Source organism: Mus caroli, unplaced genomic scaffold (assembly GCF_978045245.1).
Source record: "Mus caroli unplaced genomic scaffold, Mus_caroli_1 scaffold_13, whole genome shotgun sequence".
Classification (NCBI taxonomy): Eukaryota; Metazoa; Chordata; class Mammalia; order Rodentia; family Muridae; genus Mus; species Mus caroli.
Window position 1 is genome coordinate 2,556,054 of NW_028227268.1, and position 20,485 is coordinate 2,576,538.

A 20,485-nucleotide genomic window follows, 5' to 3' on the forward strand; every position below is an offset into this window, starting at 1 on the left:
TAAATCAGATAAGGGACTAATATCCAATATATATAAAGAACTCAAGAAGGTGGACTCCAGAAAGTCAAATAAACCCATTAAAAAATGGGGCTCAGAACAAAGAAGTCTCACCTGAGGAATACCGAATGGCAGAGAAGCACCTGAAAAAGTGTTCAACATCCTTAATCATCAGGGAAATGCAAATCAAAACAACCCTGAGATTCCACCTCACACCAGTCAGAATGGCTAAGATCAAAAATTCAGGTGACAGCAGATGCTGGCGAGGATGTGGAGAAAGAGGAACACTCCTCCATTGTTGGTGGGATTGCAAGCTTGTACAACCACTCTGGAAATCAGTCTGGCGGTTCCTCAGAAAATTGGACATAGTGCTACCGGAGGATCCAGCAATACCTCTCCTGGGCATATATCCAGAAGATGTCCCAACCGGTAAGAAGGACACATGCTCCACTATGTTCATAGCAGCCCTATTTATAATAGCCAGAAGCTGGAAAGAACCCAGATGTCCCTCAACAGAGGAATGGATATAGAAATTATGGTACATTTACACAATGGAGTACTACTCAGCTATTAAAAAGAATGAATTTATGAAATTCCTAGCCAAATGGATGGACCTGGAGGGCATCATCTTGAGTGAGGTAACACAATCACAAAGGAACTCACACAATATGTATTCACTGATAAGTGGATATTAGCCCAAAACTTAGGATACCCAAGATATAAGATACAATTTGCTAAACGCATGAAACTCAAGAAGAATGAAGACCAAAGTGTGGACACTGTGCCCCTTCTTAGAATTAGGAACAAAACACCCATGGAAGGAGTTACAGAGACAAAGTTTGGAGCTGTGATGAAAGGATGGACCATCTAGAGACTGCCGTATCCAGGGATCCATCCCATAATCAGCTTCTAAACGCTGACACCATTGCATACACTAGCAAGATTTTGATGAAAGGACCCAAATATAGCTGTCTCTTGTGAGACGATGCCGGGGCCTAGCAAACACAGGAGTAGATGCTCACAGTCAGCTATTGGATGTATCATAGGGCTCCCAATGGAGAAGCTAGAGAAAGTACCCAAGGAGCTAAAGGGATCTGCAACCCTATAGTTGGAACAACATGATGAACTAACCAGTACCCCGGAGCTCTTGTCTCTAGCTGCATATGTATCGAAAGATGGCCTAGTCGGCCATCACTGGAAAGAGAGGCCCATTGGACTTGCAAACTTTATATGCCCCAATATAGGGGAATGCCAGGGCCAAAAGAATGGGAATGGGTGGGTAGGGAAGTGGGGGGCGCTATGGGGGACTTTTGGGATAGCATTGGAAATGTAATTGAGGAAAATATGTAATAAAAAATATTAAAAATTAAAAAAAAAATAAATAAAGACAATGGGGGCTACACATGCACATCAAGACCTTGTCTCAAACAAAACCAGAAAGATAGGCATGCTCTAAGGATGCTCTATGGTAGGCACTACTCAGCACACACACCAGTATCCCAAGCACTGAAGAAAAACAGAATGCAGTAGAATCTCATAGTTTATGCTTTAGTAGTTCAGACAGATCTTCCCTCTAGTAAGGTTTCTACCTCTATCATAGGTAGAAAATTACCAGCATAATTCATGTTTGTGATGATGATGGGATGAAACTGTAGACACACCCTGCTGTATAGAGGGCTGCTCACCTTTGGTTCTGGATGGAGGCTGCCATTGGGGGAACGGAACAAAGCAGCCACCTCTGTGTACAAGGCCAGCAATAAGTAGGCTGTCTGCTGGGCTTTGGGGCTTTTGCAGGCCTGCAGAGGCAAAGATATCAAGTAAGATTTAAAGGATATGTGGCACTTATCAGGCCCTTACACTGAACTACATTTTTGAGGAAGGGGGAGGCATCTTCTGGCACACTCTGGGAATCTGTAGTTCACTGTTAGATAGCCAGCAGTTGTCCTTCCGATGACTACTTCTCTACTATGAGAATTATTTCCTAAGCAGAGACAAAGTTCCTATTTCCTCCTTGCCAGAACAATGGCATGGATTCAAATGGGAAGAGAACCAGAGCAGTTTCAAGGTCAGATGTCTAAAAACCTTGACATCAGTATCAGTCAGGAGCAGAGTAAGCCATAGATATTCAAAGGAATCTGAGCGTTGGCTGTACTAGCTTTCTTCAGGTCTGAGTTAGTTTGGAGCAGCTTCTCATCAGGGGCTCCGTTACAGACACTGGCTAACTCAAGTGTCATTGCACCCATTCCAGCCACCAGTTTCCTGTGAAGGCAAGAGACCATGAATGTCTGATTTCTAGTACAGTGTCACTTTAGGGGGCTACTCAGTTGCTCGCTCCATCATTTGATGTATGTAAGGGAAGATGCAAGGCTTCAGGCAGTGCCTTCTGGTATAAGAGAGAAGCCCAGACCCATCTTACCATCAGAGCATTCCCAATGTCCGGGGTCTTGCACTCAAGCACAGCTTTGGCCATTGCATCACGGACAGCCTTGTATTCATTACCGTGGACGAGGTATCGGTCCATCAGGCTTACATGGTCCTTCTGCAATTGGAGCAGTATAGGGGTTAATCACAGTAGGAATAATGAGAGACACTTTGCAAAGAACTCTAGACAGAGAAAATACCAGATTGTCCTCAGAGACTTGGAAGGACTTCTGAGACAGAGCCCGCGGGGGCCATCTTTGGGAGTTATTTATCTCTTCTGAGGACTGGAAGCCTAGAAAGGGCCTGTACAGATTTTATAGCTACTTGCTTTCTCCATTCACAGCACTCGCTTGAGGCCAGGAGACATAAAATTTGTCACCTCCAAACCCCAGTGGTGATGATTATGATGATAATAATAAAGGAAGAAAAATAAGGCATTTTAGTTCCATTTGATAATTCTAGGACAGGAAGAAGTGAGTTCTGAGTACCAGGAAAGGTGCTACAGTGAGGCCTTAAAAGCCACACTTCTCCCAATCATTGCTCTGATTTCTGTCTTCCTGTTCTCTTCTACCTGGCAGGGGTAGAAAGGACACAATTGCTGGTAGGGCCGAAACATTCATTTACCTTGCCTGTATCCAGCTCAGTAAGAAATTAAACCTAAATAACTGCAAATGAATATACCATAACCTTACAACACACACACATGTGACACACACTGATATCCATGGGTGTTATATGTGTGATGGTTAAAGTCATGCTGAAGCAAATGCAAAGGCCCATTTCCCATATGCATTGGGGCAAACACAGGTAGGCAGCACACTGAGGCTCCGCCCCAAGTCTAGCTACAGGATGCTACAAACAGGACTGTAAGAAGCATGCCCTTTGTGCCCAAGACCCTGTTCCTCACCTGCTGTGCAATGACTTTCCTGGGAAACACCCATTGGCATGGATGGCCCTGCTTGGAGAAGCTCTGCACGAATTCCATCCCACGCTGGCTTGAGAGTTTCCTCACCAGGTACACCCTGTGCCAATCATTGTTGATGCGTGTGCAGAACTGCTCAACATGCTTCAGGAAGCACTGCTTGTCTTCAGCCAGTTCTGTGAGTTTGGAGAAAGCAGGTGAGGAACAGCGACAGACACCTGCTATGAAGACACCAGCTAGAGGCCTTAAGCCTGTTCTCTGTAATCCCGTCATGGAAGAATACAGAGGAAAGAGTACATGGATGAGGACAGCCTCGTCCTAAGATCAGGTTTCCTATAGATCCCAGACTTCTGAATTAGAAGATCTCCACAGAGGAGACTTGCCTGAGCCTTCCTGGAGCTCTGAGAGGAAGTCAGCTGCCAAGTCAAGACATAGGCGGACTCTGGCCACCTCCTGCAGGTACTCCACTGAAGCAATGCGGACAGGCTCCTGGCCTTGCAGTCCCGGGGAATACGTCCTAAGGAAATGGCCCTCCTCTCTGAGAACCTGCTCGAGATTTCTGCAGCCAGCACTTGTCTTCTGGTGTACTGAGTCCTGAGGAATGAGGGCATAGAGACTAAGGCATTAGTTCACACCAGCAAGCCCCTGCCTTTGAAAATTGCCACAGCATGCCTATGCAGAGGCATGGGAAAGGCAAGAGCACTAAAAGCTGCAATGTGTATTTTTTTTTTTTTGAATCATAGAAAACTAGCATTCCCCTTCCCTTTTTTTAAAGAATTCTTTTTTTAATTAGGTATTTTCTTCATTTACATTTTAGCATCCCTTTTTATTCAAGGGATTTATTTATATCAAGAAGATTTTTACAAACTTACAAGGGAAAATGTGTGATTAATGTAAGGGTGATAGAAAGTGTCCACAGTGATGAGCTGAGGACAACCACTGCCAATTCTGTGCCATGCACTGGGAGCTTTTGGTTTTCTGTAGTAAGTAGCATTACAAGCATGCACCACAGCCTAAGAAGCCTAAGAAATGCATCACTGGGGTCCTCTGCTGTGCAGACATCAGTCACTTACAGAGCAATAATAGCCTGGACAATCACTAAGTGCTCTCATTTCACAGTGGCCCCTGAGGGACACCATCAGGCAACTCATGACTATATACCAATGACGGAGGGTAGCCAGACAGGGCTGCAACTTTGTTTTGTTTTGTTTTGTTTTTCCACACACAGAGAACAGAGTGTCTCTTTGTCGTACTACAGTGCATCCTGCAGTTCTTCAGAAATGCTTTCACTGTATGAGCTACATGGTTTAGTTCCCAAAGGAAACCCAGACCAAGCCTCACACCTCCAGGCAGCTGATGAAGAGCAGGTACAGTTCCGTTTTGTCTTCCGTTAGGAACGCTTTCTTCTCTAACTGCGTCAGGTAGTTCTGGATGTAATCCTTCACTTCATGGAAGCTGGGGAGAGACACACAGTGCTCCTGGCTATGACTCCCACGGCTAGGGCTAACCCAGGCCATGTATGTGTCCGGCACGCAAGTACTCTACCAGAATGCAGCCCCAGCACCTGGATGTCTGACACACATGACTGGTCATTTGGAAAATCTTTGCACTATTGATACATTTTTATTATAGAATGTACTGGGAAAAAAAATACACGATGTAGAGTCATTAATATCACCATGGATCTCCTCAAAAAAGAATTTTAAGTCTTACAAAGTAGGATTAATTTGTGGTCTAAAATTCAAATTCTTACTTAAATATTTAAACTGTATCATTGGTAGCAACTACCATAGTATTTAGCGGTGACAGGATCACTCTGTCTTTTGGAAAGTGCCAGCAGGCCCAGTTCTGTGTTCCTGCAGCTGAGTTGACCAAACTCAGGACAACTCCATGTGACTGTGAGATGGCCACTGGGTTCTGCCATGCAGCTGGTGGGTCCCCACAGAATAGAGGCAATTCACCCCCTTAAGGGGTGTAGCTTATGAGAGCCAGCAGGTCACACCATTAAGGGGTGTGGCTTAGGAAGGCAAATGAGTGAAATTTGCATTGTGTGCACAGAGGGGAAGGAAACCAGGACTGTGAGTGTTTCCAGCACCAGAAGGAATGCCACTGCAGATACCCAAAAGGCTGAGGGTGACTTGATAGAACTCTAGGGAGAGTTTGGGGTTCAGAGCCACATGGACACTTGGGAGAGCTGCAGGTCTGGCTCAGCACATCTGCCCCAGAGGACAGGGTGCATTCTACTCCTCTGACCTGACAAACCTTGCCCACATTCAAAAAACACAGGCCACCAGAGCTCAGAAGGTGCTAGATAGCAAGTGCTAGACCGAAAGTCACTTCCCGATGTGTCACATGACTGGATGCCAGGGGCTGGGGCCAGAATCACACCATGGTTTCTTGTTAACTATCAGTTGCTACTGGGCCACACTCACAGGCCCCTGGTGGAAACTATAAGCATACAAGCCTGACGTAAACTGGGTTTGCTTACATAGAAAGCTTTTCCAGACCACAGATGAGCTCCCAGCTGAGGGGGGGGGGAGGGGGCATCAACATTAAGTGGTGATTAGGAGCATTGAGTTTCTTGGGACAAGTTTGATCTTTACTGTCAGGATATCTAATTTCTTCTTGTTGTTTGTTTGAGCAAGACTATATAACAAACAAACAAACAACCCACAGCCCACCTTTCATGGCCGTGCATTTAAATACCCCTGAAAAGCCCCCAGAATTCCATGTCAGACAACTGCAGAAACTATCTACAGCTGGCAAAATCACACCCCTGCTAGACCATGAGACAAATCATGGTCAGCTGCTGCTAGTCTGAAGCAGCCTCACATCCCACACCTGGGATTAAAGTGAAAATGTATTTCCATACTATTTTTGTATTTTTCAAGAAACCAAAATTCTCACTACAGACCTGTACTTGAGAAGCAGTTTTAACAGCACAGAGCGGATGACAGGAGTCTGGTCAACAACATCATCAAATGGAGACAGAGACTTTGTGTGTTCACGATGTTCTGCAGCCAGAGAGAAGGGGACTATAGTTCGTATCATGGTACTGAGCCCAAACTCTGGTTTTGACCTTTACGGGAAGAAGGGAACTCACTCTGGGAAGCATCTCTCAGCAGCTCCTTTTGTACGAAGAGCAAGGACAGCAGCGTATCGATGACACTCTTCTCAGGGGGCGTGTTATCCTTGAAGCACATGGTAGAGACAAGGTCCACAAAGAAGCTGTTGCACATGTGCCGGAACTGGGCGTGCTTCTCAATGGCTTTCCTTAGGAGGGAGGGGAAACTCGTGACAGAGGAATTGTAGAATGTGTTGCCCAATACTTCCAGGCAGAGGGAAGGGATATTTGGATAGTATTTTGGTTTAAATATAAAGGTTTATTTGACCTTGAACTCCACAATTCTATATCAGCCTCCTACTTGCTAGGTTTAAAACTAGGCTCTGTTATTTTGGTTTTGTTTTGCATTTTGATTTTGAATCAACAAATGAGATGGTCTTAACAATGATCAGAATTGTTCTTCAGACTACAACAGTGTTTCTGGGACACTACCATTGTCTGGACCTAGAGCATGGGCAATAAAATGGGATGGAGTCAGGGCTGCTGAGGCCCTGCTCCTCTGTCTCCTGAAGGCTGAGCCAGATCTGCCTACATCCTCAGGCAGAGACTAAGGCTGTGTTCATAAAGAAGAGGATCTGGGAGATGAGCCCATCAGTACTGCCCTTGCACCTGTATCTCAGCATGAGGGTGTGTAGGGACGATGAGGCAGATTCCTAGGCCTCACTGGAGGGTAAGCCAGGCAGAGACGAGCTGCAGGGTTACTGAGGTCCCTGTCCCAAAACAGAGTGATGAAGGAAGATACCTGATGTTGACTTGTGGACACGTGAATACACGTGAATACACCCACATGAACACATTCATATACATACAAAGAAGGCAATGATGGGCAGGGGTTGGATGAGTGGCAGGGCACAAGCTGAATCTCAGTTCCACCTCCAGCACCACTCCAGCCCTCCCCACTAAAAGGCACCAAGCTACACCTACATGTTCGGTTTTCTTCCAAGGACTTTGTGACTTTCTAGCTTATCTCCTAAGTTTGCTGTCTCCATGTTGGTGCTTGTCTTATTTGGGAAAGGGCAGAGGTCCAGGAAACCTTGCTTCTGGCATTACTTATGGAAGTTCTCTGAAACCAGCTCTTATGCCCAAAGAACGCTGACCCAAGAGTAGACATCTCCAAAGACAGCATTGGAAAAAAAGCGAGGAAGCTTCCTCAAGAGAAAGGGTGATTTACCTGTGGTCCTGGGAAACAGTTGGTGAGAACTTGTCTGGCAAGTCAGTTAAGCAGTAGGGGCACATCATTTGTCCTGGGGTGAGCCAGGTCTGAATGCAACGTAGACAATACACATGATCACAGGGCAGACAGACGGGGTCCTGTGCATCTCCATGGCAGATGAGACATGGCTGAATACCAAACCTAGAACCCAAGAAAGTGATCAATTTCAGAGCAGAAATGCTGGCCACAAGAAACAGTTCCTTCCACCGCAAATCCAAGTAATCTCAAAGTCTTAAATTACACATCTCACCTGCTGAACTTCTTGCTGGCCTTGTCCTTGCAGTCACAGAGTGTGGTCATTACAGCCTCAAATGGCCTGCAGGTCTTGAGGTTAGAGTCCTCTTCAAGACACTGAGGGAGAAGGGCAGTGGTGAGTAGTAAGTACGGGTCCACAGGGAGAGTGACCCAGCACCCACTGTCTCAGTGGCTGCTGACGTGCAGCCATGGCCACAAAAGAGCAGCACAAGGCTCTTGGGATGCTTGCCTTAGGAAGTTCCCACATTTTCAGGAGACAGAGCAGTTAAGACCACTGGCTGCTGTTCCAGAGGATCCTGGTTTGATTCCCATTACCCACATGGCAGCTCACAGGGGATCTGATACTCTGGCCTCCCTAGATGCCAGACACACATGCAGGCAAAACACCAAAGCAAGTTCCAGGACAGCCTGACTTACATAGTGAGTTCCAGGATAGCCAGAGCTACATAGTGAGACCTTATCTCAAAAACAACAACAACAACAAACTAACAACAATATAAAACAAGAAGAAAGTTCCTACATTTACATGTCCTTTAAAAACAAACTTTTAGCCGGGCGGTGGTGGCGCACGCCTTTAATCCCAGCATTTGGGAGGCAGAGGTAGGCAGATTTCTGAGTTTGAGGCCAGCCTGGTCTACAAAGTGAGTGCCAGGACAGCCAGGGCTACACAGAGAAACCCTGTCTCAAAAAAACCCAAAACCAACCAACCAAACAAACTTTTAAGTAGCTGCAGTGAATAAATAAATTAATGGAATAAAATAAAATAATTGGAAAAAATAAAACATTTTAAAGTATCTTATTTTTCTGTGTAAACTCAAGTTATCAAGCTAAGTGAAAAAAACTTTGTGTTAGCCGGGCGTGGTGGCGCACGCCTTTAATCCCAGCACTCGGGAGGCAGAGGCAGGCGGATTTCTGAGTTCGAGGCCAGCCTGGTCTACAAAGTTAGTTCCAGGACAGCCAGGGCTATACAGAGAAACCCTGTCTCGAAAAACCAAAAAAAAAAAAAACTTTGTGTTGGCTATTTTCTGAATCTTTTAACAGTGCTCCTAGACAATGCTGGGGGCCTCATGATTGTTGACCTTGGTCAGGGTCGGCCTTCCTTCCCACCTTAGTGGGAGATGAGACCTGAGGCCCTTCATCTCCCCACAGATTCCTTCTGACCCTTCCAGCCAAGTAGTGGGAACCAGCCACAGTAAAGATGAGACTGAAGACAATACCACTATCCCATGGGCTGTGGTACTAGGAAAGAGCATCCTGAGATTACCGGGTAGAAGGTGTCAGTGAAAGATGACAAAGAGACGAGAACTCTGCACACTTGGCTTCTGGGAGCTGGTAAGGCCCATTCTCTTACTGAATTGAGAAATGAGCATCTGTATGGCTCAAGCACTGCACTGTGTTCATCGGAACCTGGCTTCCCTCTCAACCCCCTACAGCACCTAGCACTTTAACCGCTGCATGGAGCCCAGAGTTGTATTTCTCTGATGCCAATGGCCATCCCAACTGGCTTCCCCCATAGAAAGTTCCCAAGGGATGAGGACAGTGTAGGGAGAAAGGATGTGGAGCTTGTGTTGTGCTGATTGACTGTGGCTGTGGCTGCTGCCGCCGCCACCAGTATGCTTAGAGATGGTAGCTTTTTCTGCAGAATAGTGTCCTGTAATGTCACACACTTTAGGTGTGGAGGAGCAGAAGCATAGGGGTTTCCTTTGCCCTTCCTCATGGCTGTTGCTATGACCATAGTGATGGCATTTTCTCCCCCTGAGCTAAGCCACTGGGTCATTTTACCGGTCACTCTAGAGGCTAAGGGTGCTAATTTCTTCATTCCTCACAAAGAAGTCACAGGTTGTTTAACTGCATACCTGTTCCTGCAACTGAATGCTCACTGAGAGCCCAGGCTTGGCAATCTAAGAGGAGATGGTCAAATAGCCACCATCAAGGATGCAATGGTTTGTCATGACATCACTGCCCTTTGCACAGCTATGTAAGCTTGCCAGAGACCTAAGCAATAATCCACCAACCAAAGGAAACTGGCAGGGGAGGTTTCAGATCTCCATACTGCCCAGAGACACAGTCCAGTACTTACTTTGTCTAGTAAGGAGACATATGTGGTTACCAGTGGACTCAGCTCAGGAATCTGGCTCTCAGTCCCCAGAAGAACGTGTTCCACAAAGAGGGCGATGGAGAAAATGCGGTTCCACAGGGCTCTGTCAAGAGAGGGGATTTACCCAGTTAGTTCTGGCAGAGGAACCTACGATATGGGAGAGCAGAGAAGGAGCTCCGCAACGGATAGGAGGGGCTTTCCCTGTGTACACAGTACTGTGCTGCAGAAAAGCTCCCCACTCGTCTACACACCAGGCTCAGGTAAAACCTGTCTCAAGTTCAATGCTTCAGTGAACACTGGTCCTGCAAGCACAGCATGGGGACTGTCTCCTAACCTTGACAGCCTGCCCCTTCCTCACTTTCCATGCCTCCCCGTGGGGTCCCTTCTACTTTGCCTACATTGTAACTTCCTACCACTCCCAGGACCATTTTCTTTCCCAGTCTTTAGAATCAAGTGAGATACCCAGCACTTGAGAGAGGGCCCATTGTTAAGCAGGTGAATGAAGATAATGTCACTCCTGGCCCAGAAAGGCCTGCCCACCTTCCTCAGTTGTGCTATAGGGTTTGGCAGGTTCCAGGGGTAAGCACAGGCAGAGTGTAGAGAGGCAGGCTCCTGCTGCTCACCTGACCTCCTGGATGACAGATCTGGTCATGCTCCCAGTGTCACACAAGTACCCTTCTGAACAGACAAGCTCCAGTGGCGTGGACAGATTCTTCACAAGCTGTAACCAAGCCTTGGGGCTTGGCTTCAGGAGGTCTTCCTTGAGCATTTCGGCACAGGCCATTGCTGCAAATGCATCCAGTGTCTGCAACAAGGAGAACTGGCATGTGACGAAGCAGGATGCTCCCCCAAGACACCCTGAATCCCAAGTCCCAGTGCGTTCTGGGGCCCAGGCTCGAAAACTACTTGCTAATCTGTTACTTTGCAGATGTGCCCATAAAGAATCTATTTAGGACATGGCTCTGTAAGCCCTCTGCTTCCAGGATAGAATCTAAAGGTCTCACTGAGGGCAGGTGCAGGTGGCCTTCCCGAAAGGAACACATACCATTTCACACCGAGCCAAGCTGTGCTTCTCTGCTGCTTGACTGAGACTGCTCAGAACCTGGGGGTGAATGGTCAAAATTCTGGAGAAGTTCTGTAGCCGGGTCCTGAAGTGCTGATAGGCAAGGTGCACCCAGGGCAAGGAGAGCCCTTCAGCAGGTGTCCCTGAAGCCTCTTGGAGCTCACGGAGGCAGGACCACAGGGCCCTCTGCAGAAACTGGAGACAAAATGATTTCATTACCTAACTGTGCATGATAAAGACATGATTTCCTATAGAAAATCATAAATATTCAAAGGTGTAGAAAAGAAAATTGGAAAATCCCCTGGCTGCTTTTTGGTGGAACCTTCTGGGCACTTTCCCCTTAGGGCACCCTAAACTGGTGTGTTTTCTAGTCTTGTGTCAACTTGACACAAGCTAGCATTATCTGAAAGGAGGGAACCTCAGTTGAGAAAATGCCTGCATAAGATCTGTAAGACATTTCTTAATTAGTGATTGCTTGGAGAGGGCCCAACCCACTGTGGGCAGTGTCACCACCCCTGGGCTGGTGGTCCTCAGTGCTATCTATATAAAAGCAGGCAGAGCAAGCCAGTAAGTGGCACCTCTCTGTGGCTTCTGCATCAGCTCCTGCCTCCAGGATACTGCATGGCTTGAGTTCCTTGTCCTGGTTTCCTTCAGTGATGAATAATGAGATGGAAACATAAGCCAAGTAACCCTCCCCTCCCTGCTGCATTCTGGTCATGGTGCTCGCTGTAGAAACAGGAACCTTAACTAAAACAACTGGGGTCATTTTCTCCCCCAATGTTTTACTCAGTGTTACATTCCAAACAGCCCTCCAACAGTAGTCAACTCAGATAAAGCTGTTTCAATGGTTGGCAAGGACTCATACTAAAAACTCCACACTTTAATCTGCCCACACTTTATTCTCTTTTTGTTTGTTTGCTTGCTTTTTTTTGTTTTTTGGTTTTTTTGAGACAGGGTTTCTCTGTATAGCCCTGGCTGTCCTGGAACTCACTCTGTAGACCAGGCTGGCCTTGAACTCAGAAATCCACCTGCCTCTGCCTCCCAAGTGCTGGGATTAAAGGTGTGCGCCACCACTGTTCGGTCACTTTATTCTTACTGATTCGAGGAAAAATCGTTTGTGTGTATGTGTGTGTTTGTTTGTTTGTTTGTTTGTTGTGCAGAGATTTTTCTGTATAGCTCAGCCCCCATCTCAAACAATGTTCGCATTGAAGACGTGAGCTGATCTCCTGTTTGAGAGACCGTCATCGGGTGATTGACATGTCTTTGCCTCTGCCTTCATAACATTGACTCTCACCTCTTTTTAAAGTCAATTTTTTCTTTAATACTTTAAGATTCTTTATTTTTATTTATGTGTGTGTGCGCACAAGCATATATACAGGTAACCAAAGAGGAAAAGCCAGAGGAAGGTTTTGGATCCCCCTTAAGGTAGAGAGAGATACAGGCATTTGTGAGCTGCCTGATGTGAGTTTTGGGAACCAAACTTAGATCCAGTGGAGGAGCAGTGAGCACTCTACCCCCAGAGCCACCTCTCCAGCCCTAGAGCAGATTCAATCCCCAGGGTCTCACACAGCCACACCCACACTCAGATCAGCTTTGTTAGGTAAATATGTAAGGATGGCACTGAGAACTATTTACATTGTCCTACCTTAGTTGCAGGGATGACAAAGGATGCCATATCCAGGCATCTAAGATTGTTTCCATCCCCAAGTGGCTTATAAGTTTCACAAATCAAACAAGGCTAAATTCTTAATGATTCCTAGGTAACCTGCATTCACTTTTGACCACCTTAGTTGTACTATGCTCTCAACTTTGTACCTATGCAGCAAAGTGGGAATGTTTTAGGGAGTCCAATGCATCAACTGTTGCAATGAATTTCATTATTAATATCATGTAGCCCAGCCTGATCCTGAACTTACTGTAGCCTTGAGTGTCTGTTCCTTTTCCTTCCACCTCACAAATGCTGAGATTGCAGATATACGCCACTATGCTGGCAGCTATGCGGAGAGCTTAGAGCTCCAATGACACAAGCTTTGGTTCTAGAAGGCAGAGTGGAGGCTGAGGGCCTGGTCCTGAGTGTTCCATGCAGCTCTGTGTCTGATCTGAGGATGTTATGTAAGCTCCTCTCTTAACCCTGATTCCATACCTACCATTAATTCCTCACATGAAGACACTTTCATGGTCAAGAGCAGGAAGTCCTTCAAGTAGCTCTGCAGGAGTTCTTGCTGCTGTGCCACAGGGAACTGAGCGAGAAACACGCCCAAGGGAGTTTTCTGGAAAATTTCCACGAACTTCTTCGATAATCCTACAGAGAGGAACACAGAGAGGCATGATAAGCAGGAAGAAATTAAATCTATAGAAGAAGTTACTGCCACAAAAAGGAGCCATTATCCAGGCTGGAGAAGTGGCAGCTCTGCTGAACCTGAGCCCAGGGACAACATGGCACTCACCACTGTTCGGATGGTAGGGAAAACAAAGAAGCAGACCAGAACCAAGTTAGGTCACAGACAGCCAAGCTAGCCCTGAGGGGAAAAACACCCAAGAGCCACATCTGTGCTGCATGGCTAGCATTCCAGGTGGGGAGGAAGGCCGCTGTTCCTTGAGCAGAGGCCACAGCAACTAGAGCCCCACCTTCCCACAGCTCTGGTCACAGGCTGCTCTAGACAAGCAGGGGCAAATGGACTGTAGGCACGGGACAGGACGGTGCTCCCTCAGGAAAGACAGCAGATGCAGACCTGGAAACCAGGTCAGTGTGGAGTGGCCGCACCAGCCTCTGATGAGTGCTGAGAGGTGCTTGTTGCAGAAGGCAACTCTTCACACGATGTTTGGCTGCCATTTTTTCTAGACAAACAACGGCCAAATCTCTCAGATGTGAGAGCAGGGTACTTTGTGACGAGGAGGACCTTGTGGTTCCACGAGGAGGACTGGTTGCTAACACTTCCTGATGAAGTTCACAATGGGAACATCTCTTAAGGCTGCCACTTGTGTTATCTAGGAGCCTGAGATGAATAACCTTCCTACATCAGGATGTGATGACACATGACCCATTTTGTCATGCCTCCAAACAGTGACTAAAAGTCACTTTAAAAGCTACCTTATCAGCTGGGCGTGGTGGCGCATGGCTTTAATCCCAGCACTTGGGAGGCAGAGGCAGGCGGATTTCTGAGTTCAAGGCCAGCCTGGTCTACAAAGTGAGTTCCAGGACAGCCAGGGCTACACAGAGAAACCCTGTCTCGAAAAACCAAAAAAAAAAAAAAAAAAAGCTACCTTATCACATGCATGTAGTATGATTTATTTTGTGCATCTGGCCCTTTAAAACATCCCCAGTTGCTGGTCAACTAGCCCTTTAAGAATTTTTAGCTATTAGAACAGCTTGTCCCTAAGATCATCAGTGTTGGTTGCCTCTTAGATTTCTGGGAACAGGATAGGCTTTTAAAAGCCAGCTGAGGCAGAGTAAAGGGGATGAGGGGCTCGCAGAGGAGAAGGCAGTTGGTACAGAAGACATTGTTAGGAGACAGATGAGCTAGGAGAGGCTGAGCTGAGCAGATAAGCTACAACAGTTGTAGTTTGGAGCTGCTGGTACTGGGAGAACTGGGAGAAGGGAGTGTTAAGCAGACTATTGGGGAACAGAGGGAGGAACAGTTGGGAGAAACCTTTGAAGGGGCTGGGCTGGAAACTGGAAGGAGGGCTGGTAGGGAGTTAAGAAAATTGGTTATTGTTTGTAAAACACACACACACACACAAACACACACACACACACACACGAACACTTCCCACCCCCACCCCGCCCCTGCCTCCCGCCCAAACCACTTTACACATGCACTCAAGTGCCACAGCACATGACAGGACAACTTGTCCAATCAGTTCTCTCCCACTACATAGGTCCTGAGGATTGAACTCAGGTTATCAGGATTGACAGCAGGTCCCTTGACTCACTGGGCCGTATTGTGGAAGAATGGTATACTGGAGACCTAAAACCTCCAAAATTGTCCTGCCTTGAACAGGTTAATTCATCTGTAGTGCCTTGAGGTGACCATTGGGTAGCCTTACCCTCAGTGTCTGTGATATACTGAGCCTGCACCCAGAGCTCCTCCAGGTAGTCCCTGATCCTCCAGCTGAAAGGGACAGCATTGTAGGCATCCTTGAGCAGGTTCATGTGGCTCTGCACCAGGATGAAGGACATCTCACTGTTGGACCTGCAACAAGGCAAAGGAGAGTACAGCTGGTGAGATGGAGCTTGACTGTGGCTGCTGACACAGTGGGGGTGGGGAGGCTGTGCTGGGGATGGCTCTGTACTGGAGCACTTGCCTATGTGGATGATATACTAGGCAGCATTTCAGTACAGCAAGGGAACAAGGATAGATACACGGAGGTAGCAGGGGAGGCATGGGAGATGGTTATCAAGTCATGCTGTGCAAGCAGGAGGACCCACTTGAGTTTGGATTCCTAGCACCCCCTTTTGAAAAAATATGTGCAGTTGCACACACTTGAAATCCCAGTGCTGCAAAAGCAGATGAGGGATAATCCCTAGTCTTGGCTGTCCAGCCAATAGGTAAGCTTCAGATGAGAGAATTGCTCTCAGAAAATAAGGCGGGGAGTAGAAGAGATGGCTCAGATGTTCAGAGCATATTCTCCTCTCTCAGAAAGCCTGAGTTCAGTTCCTAGCACTCATACCACATGTAGCTCCAGCTCCAAGGATTGTTCTTACCTCTGTAAACAGCTACATAAACCACACGCTCACCTTTAAGGGAAGGTGTGGATGATGACGGAAAAGAGCCTCTTCATGCATGTGCACTTATGTGCATATGCACATAAAATTAATACATTTTAAAAATAAAACTTAGCCGGGCGTGGTGGCGCACGCCTTTAATCCCAGCACTCGGGAGGCAGAGGCAGGCGGATTTCTGAGTTCGAGGCCAGCCTGGTCTACAAAGTGAGTGCCAGGACAGCCAGGGCTACACAGAGAAACCCTGTCTCGAAAAACCAAAAAAAAATAAATAAATAAATAAAAATAAAACTTAAAAAATTAAATACAGGTCTGGAGAGATGGCTTAGTGGTTAAGAGCAGTGACTGCTCTTCCAGAGGTCCTGAGTACAATTCCCAGCAACCACATGGTGGCTCACAACCGTCTGTAATGGGATCTGATCCCTCTTCTGGTGTGTCTGAAGACAGTGTACTCACATTTAATAAATAAATAAATCTTTTTAAAAAAAGAAAAAAATTAAATACACGATATTGTAGATCATGTGGGTAGCAAGGGGTTTCTAGGTCAGGGATCCTGCTATAAAGGAACTCAAGGAAAACCCCTATCTAGAGACAAAAGAAAAAGTGGAAGCAGGAGACGAGTAAGGTATGCCAATTTTCTATGGCAGAACCAGGCCTTCTGTGCCCATTCTGCCCGTCCCCTTCTCTGACTGCCCCTATGCACAGGGGTCTGACCATAAGCTTAAAGTCTTGTCTGAACATCAACTGCACTCTGCTACTTAAATACGCACTTCCATCAGCCATTTAGCCAAGAGCTGGAGAGATGGTTTGGCAATTGTGAGTGCTTACTGCTCTTGCAGAGGACTAGAGTTCTGTTCCTGACACCCACACTGGGTTGCTCACAACTGCTTATAACTCTAGTTCTAGGGGAACTGACACCCTCTTCTAGGCTGTATAGGTACCCACACATGTTGCAACTATACACTTTTCTGTATCCGACTCTTTTATGTACAACTTAGTAGCCTGTGTCCTGGAGCCCCACAAGGTCAGGTCCTGGATGGAGACTAACACAGGAAGGCAGGCGAAGCACATACTCTGCCAAGCTCAGCATCTTGGCACAATAGACCCTAATGTCCTAAACCATCACGTGTGCTCTCAAAGTAGGCAAATAGGAAAGTAGAGAGTGACCAAAGACCTCTTAGGGGTTTGATGAGCACTGTCTACTGCTATGACCCTCCAAGCTGCACCTGGTACCCTATGGACAGTACCTGCATCTCAGTAACTTGGGGAGAGAATAAGGAGCTGCTTTGTTAAGCACTTATAAGTGACCTTCACTTATAAGCAAGGCAGTCACTTACCTTGTGTTATTCAACACAAGAGAGATGTTCAGGAACTTAACATCACTGTAAATAAACATCCAAAGATCTTGAGCCCAGGCCGGTGAATCTGGCTGGGCCAGTAGCTCCAGGTTGCCATCTCTATCAATGTGAGCTATCATGCTCGCCAGGATGGGGGTGACCACATCTTGGACCCGCTTCCAAAGGGTATGCCTGCAACAGGGACAGAGGGAACCCCCTGTGGTTAGGGTAACAATGACATGCATGGCTGCCTCCACATTCCCTTCCTGAGGTCCCCACATGAAAGCCAGAGCAAGAGCTTTCCAACATTTTCAAGAATGGGGAAAGCAACTGGAGAGATAGCTCAGTGGTTAACAGCATGCGCTACTCTTCCAGAGAACCTGACTTGAGTCAGCACACAGGGCAGCTCACAACTACCTGTAACTCTAGTTCTAAGGGAGCTGCACACGCATGCAAAACACTCAAACATAAAATTAGGGTTTTTTTTAAATTAAAAACAGAAGAAGGGGTGCTGGGGAAAGAGGGTTACAAACAGGACCACGGGAGATTAGAGGTAGAGCTAGGGGGGACCTAGTCTCACAGCTGTGACGAAATAAGCGTCAGCAAGCCGAAGGCAACAGCTTATTTTTATATATAGCTGTTTCCAAAACCAGCCATCCATTTCTACAATTAATGAAAACAATGCCCAGCCTCACTGAGAAAAAGACTTTCTGTAGCTAGCAACAAAACAAAAACCCAAAGTCGGCTTTCTCCAGGTCAGGTCAGTCAGGAAGCGCCTCCTCTGAGGCATCTGTGCTCTGCACATGTGTGCTTGAGATTGCCACCGTCACTGTGTGAATTAACAACATTTGCTGCTGATGTGCTTGGAGCTGGCATGGGAGGCAGTGGGAGAGCAGCACATTAGCAAAGCCAGGGCCTGAGTTCATCCTCTAGCCCCATGACAAGGAGATGCACATACAGAATAACTAAGCCTATAATTGACTATAAAACTGTAATAAAATAAAAGAATTATTAAGTAACCTTGGAGATTGGTATCTAGTGTTAGTATCTAATCTAGAGAATTTGAATTGAAGAGATGTATCTACTGAGAAAGAAAACAGACGCCTCAATGGACAAAGCCATTCCTTGGCTTAAGCATACCCAAGAGTGACAAGAAGAGAGAAGGACCAAGGTGTGAGGCGAAAGCTGGAAACAAGCTGGGAACAAGTGAGCTGAGGCTAGGAAAACCTCACTGCCAACAGACTGCAGACTTAGATAAACAAAGAGACTCAAAACTCAGGGTGGTGGTGAGCTCAAGCCAACCAGCACAAGACAGACAGACGGGCTCCAAGGCCTGCCATCCAGAAGACATATAAACATGTTAAAGTAGGGCAGTTGTAAGCTGTTCCTGGGACACTCTAGTGACCAGAGTGAGAGGCAGCCACTGGCAAAGCTACAGAGATGAACACTGCACTGAGAAGCCAGGCTACCAACTTGACTCCGAATCCCAAAGACCAAAGTCCAGATCAAAGGGGTGAAGAAAAAGGAGATGGAATTTATGGATTTTAAACATATTAGCAAGATAAGGAACAGCCAGAAGCAGAAATACAACTGGATTTGATATCAGGTCTTACAGATCCCTTCAAAAAATGGAAAGAAGCAAGAAAGAAGATAATGAGATAAATGAAACAGAAAAGTCCCACAGAGAGGAGCCAGCACCACCAGCTTCCAGTGCAAAAACATCAGTCATCCCCAATCAACAGAGTCAAAGGCCAATACAGATCTGCCTCCCAGATGGAATCCCTGTTGATAGTATAGAAATGAAGACACAGTCTGAGGGCGTGGGGGGCTAAGGTCCTCCAGAGACCTGTGGTACTTCAGCCCTCCCACACAGGCTCTTCAAAGCTTCTCACAAGACCAGAGGAAATAGTCAGTTTTGTAGAAAAAGAACCATAGACAATAAAGTACTCTCCTGGTGTTACCTTAAGCAATAGGTGTCATTGTCAGTTCAGGGTCACAGCCTCTGAGAGCATCACTTTCTATGTCTTATGACATATTGACAAACACTCACATCCCACAGGAATAGATAGATGAGCTTGGGGTTTCTCTGAATATTTTTATTACAGAAAAAATTTAAATAAGAGACCAGCAATGAACCACATAGCCATGATCCAGGTTCACTTAAGGCTTCAGGAGGCAAGTTACATCTCAGATTTGCTCAGGACTATAGGAAGAAACACCTGGGCACTTATCCTTGATAGAGGATTCATACCAGCTAAAGTACATCACTAAGAGTCACACCAGCAGGAATATATCACTAAGAGTCATACCAGCAAGATGAGTCCCACCAACAGGAGCCCATCACAAACAGTAATTAATACCACCAGGAGTACATCTCTAAGAATCACACTAGCAGGAGGATGTCACTAAGAGTCACACCAGGAGGAGTACACCAATGGCATCGTGCAAAGGCCTCCATACTTCTTGCTTCTTTTACCCTTGTACCTGAAGGTGCCTGCCTCCTGCAGGGCATCCTGATTCGCAGCCTCCCTGGTGACCCACTCCTTTAAACTGCGGACCTGGTTCTCTTCTTGCTTGTTTAGAAGAACATGGAGACGCATCTTAGATTCCCGCAAAAAAGAAGCTGTGAAGACAGGGCCTGTTTTGTCAGCCCATCATAGTTCTTGACACAACTTACCCAAGAGGAAACTGCTCACCCTTTGGCCAGGCAAGTTCTATAAAAGAACCTGACAGATTACCATGGATTCCAATTGCTGCTTCTGTCAAGCCCAAGAAGCCTGGAAGGGCACCCTCTCCACATTAGGTAGATGACTTAGCACTTGGAGCACAGTGCTTACCATTGCGTGTGTTATCTTCATTTAAGAGGTCAAGAAGAATGGTGACTCTTCTCATGTTGCGCGCACAGCTCTCATTCTGGTCTCTGAGCATCCCCACAGCACCCTGCACACAGCTCTGCACCAGTCTGGTGGTATCTAGGAACTGTGAACACTGAGGAAGAAAACAAGACTTCTACTGTGCCAATTCCAGTCTGGACAAAGGCCAGGGCACCCACACAAGATGGTGGTTTAGTGTGAGCAATCATGTGGCCCTGGGTGGTGGTTAAAGTTGGCAAAAGTTACAGTAAACCCCACCAGCCATAGCTCCTGATGGCTGGCTTCAGCAAGTGAAGCAAGGATACAGGGTAACTTAAGAGGGGTTGATTCCCTTACACATCCAATGTGGAAGGAGAAAAGGGCTCAGATTAACCCCACTGTCTCTTCCCCCCAATCATAAATACAGGAGTCCACTTAACTCCCAGGCAAGAGGTCAAAAATGCAGCTCAAGTGTCTCCC

General features: G+C 46.7%; 1 protein-coding gene and 1 long non-coding RNA gene across 8 annotated transcripts in view; one reads left to right on the forward strand and one right to left on the reverse strand.

Moving 5' to 3' along the window:
* Positions 1-9,289, forward strand: part of LOC110304765 (uncharacterized) — a 36,164-nt gene extending 26,875 nt beyond the window's left edge. For both annotated transcript variants that reach the window (XR_015044913.1, XR_003838020.1), the window contains exons 4-5: positions 4,569-4,707; positions 9,082-9,289. This is a non-coding gene — a long non-coding RNA (uncharacterized LOC110304765). The remainder of the gene's footprint in view (positions 1-4,568; positions 4,708-9,081) is intronic.
* Rnf213 (ring finger protein 213) overlaps positions 1-20,485 on the reverse strand; it is a 103,881-nt gene that overhangs the window by 23,259 nt on the left and 60,137 nt on the right. For all 6 annotated transcript variants that reach the window (XM_029483690.2, XM_029483687.2, XM_029483686.2 and 3 more), the window contains 17 exons: positions 19,991-20,141; positions 19,638-19,776; positions 17,154-17,345; positions 15,141-15,286; positions 13,241-13,395; positions 11,076-11,288; positions 10,654-10,835; positions 10,013-10,133; positions 7,928-8,028; positions 7,636-7,818; positions 6,444-6,613; positions 6,255-6,354; positions 4,684-4,795; positions 3,724-3,934; positions 3,326-3,516; positions 2,414-2,536; positions 1,683-1,793 (listed from right to left, as the gene is read on the reverse strand). In XM_029483690.2, the coding sequence (XP_029339550.1) occupies positions 1,683-1,793; positions 2,414-2,536; positions 3,326-3,516; positions 3,724-3,934; positions 4,684-4,795; positions 6,255-6,354; positions 6,444-6,613; positions 7,636-7,818; positions 7,928-8,028; positions 10,013-10,133; positions 10,654-10,835; positions 11,076-11,288; positions 13,241-13,395; positions 15,141-15,286; positions 17,154-17,345; positions 19,638-19,776; positions 19,991-20,141 (2,601 nt within the window). The remainder of the gene's footprint in view (positions 1-1,682; positions 1,794-2,413; positions 2,537-3,325; positions 3,517-3,723; positions 3,935-4,683; positions 4,796-6,254; positions 6,355-6,443; positions 6,614-7,635; positions 7,819-7,927; positions 8,029-10,012; positions 10,134-10,653; positions 10,836-11,075; positions 11,289-13,240; positions 13,396-15,140; positions 15,287-17,153; positions 17,346-19,637; positions 19,777-19,990; positions 20,142-20,485) is intronic.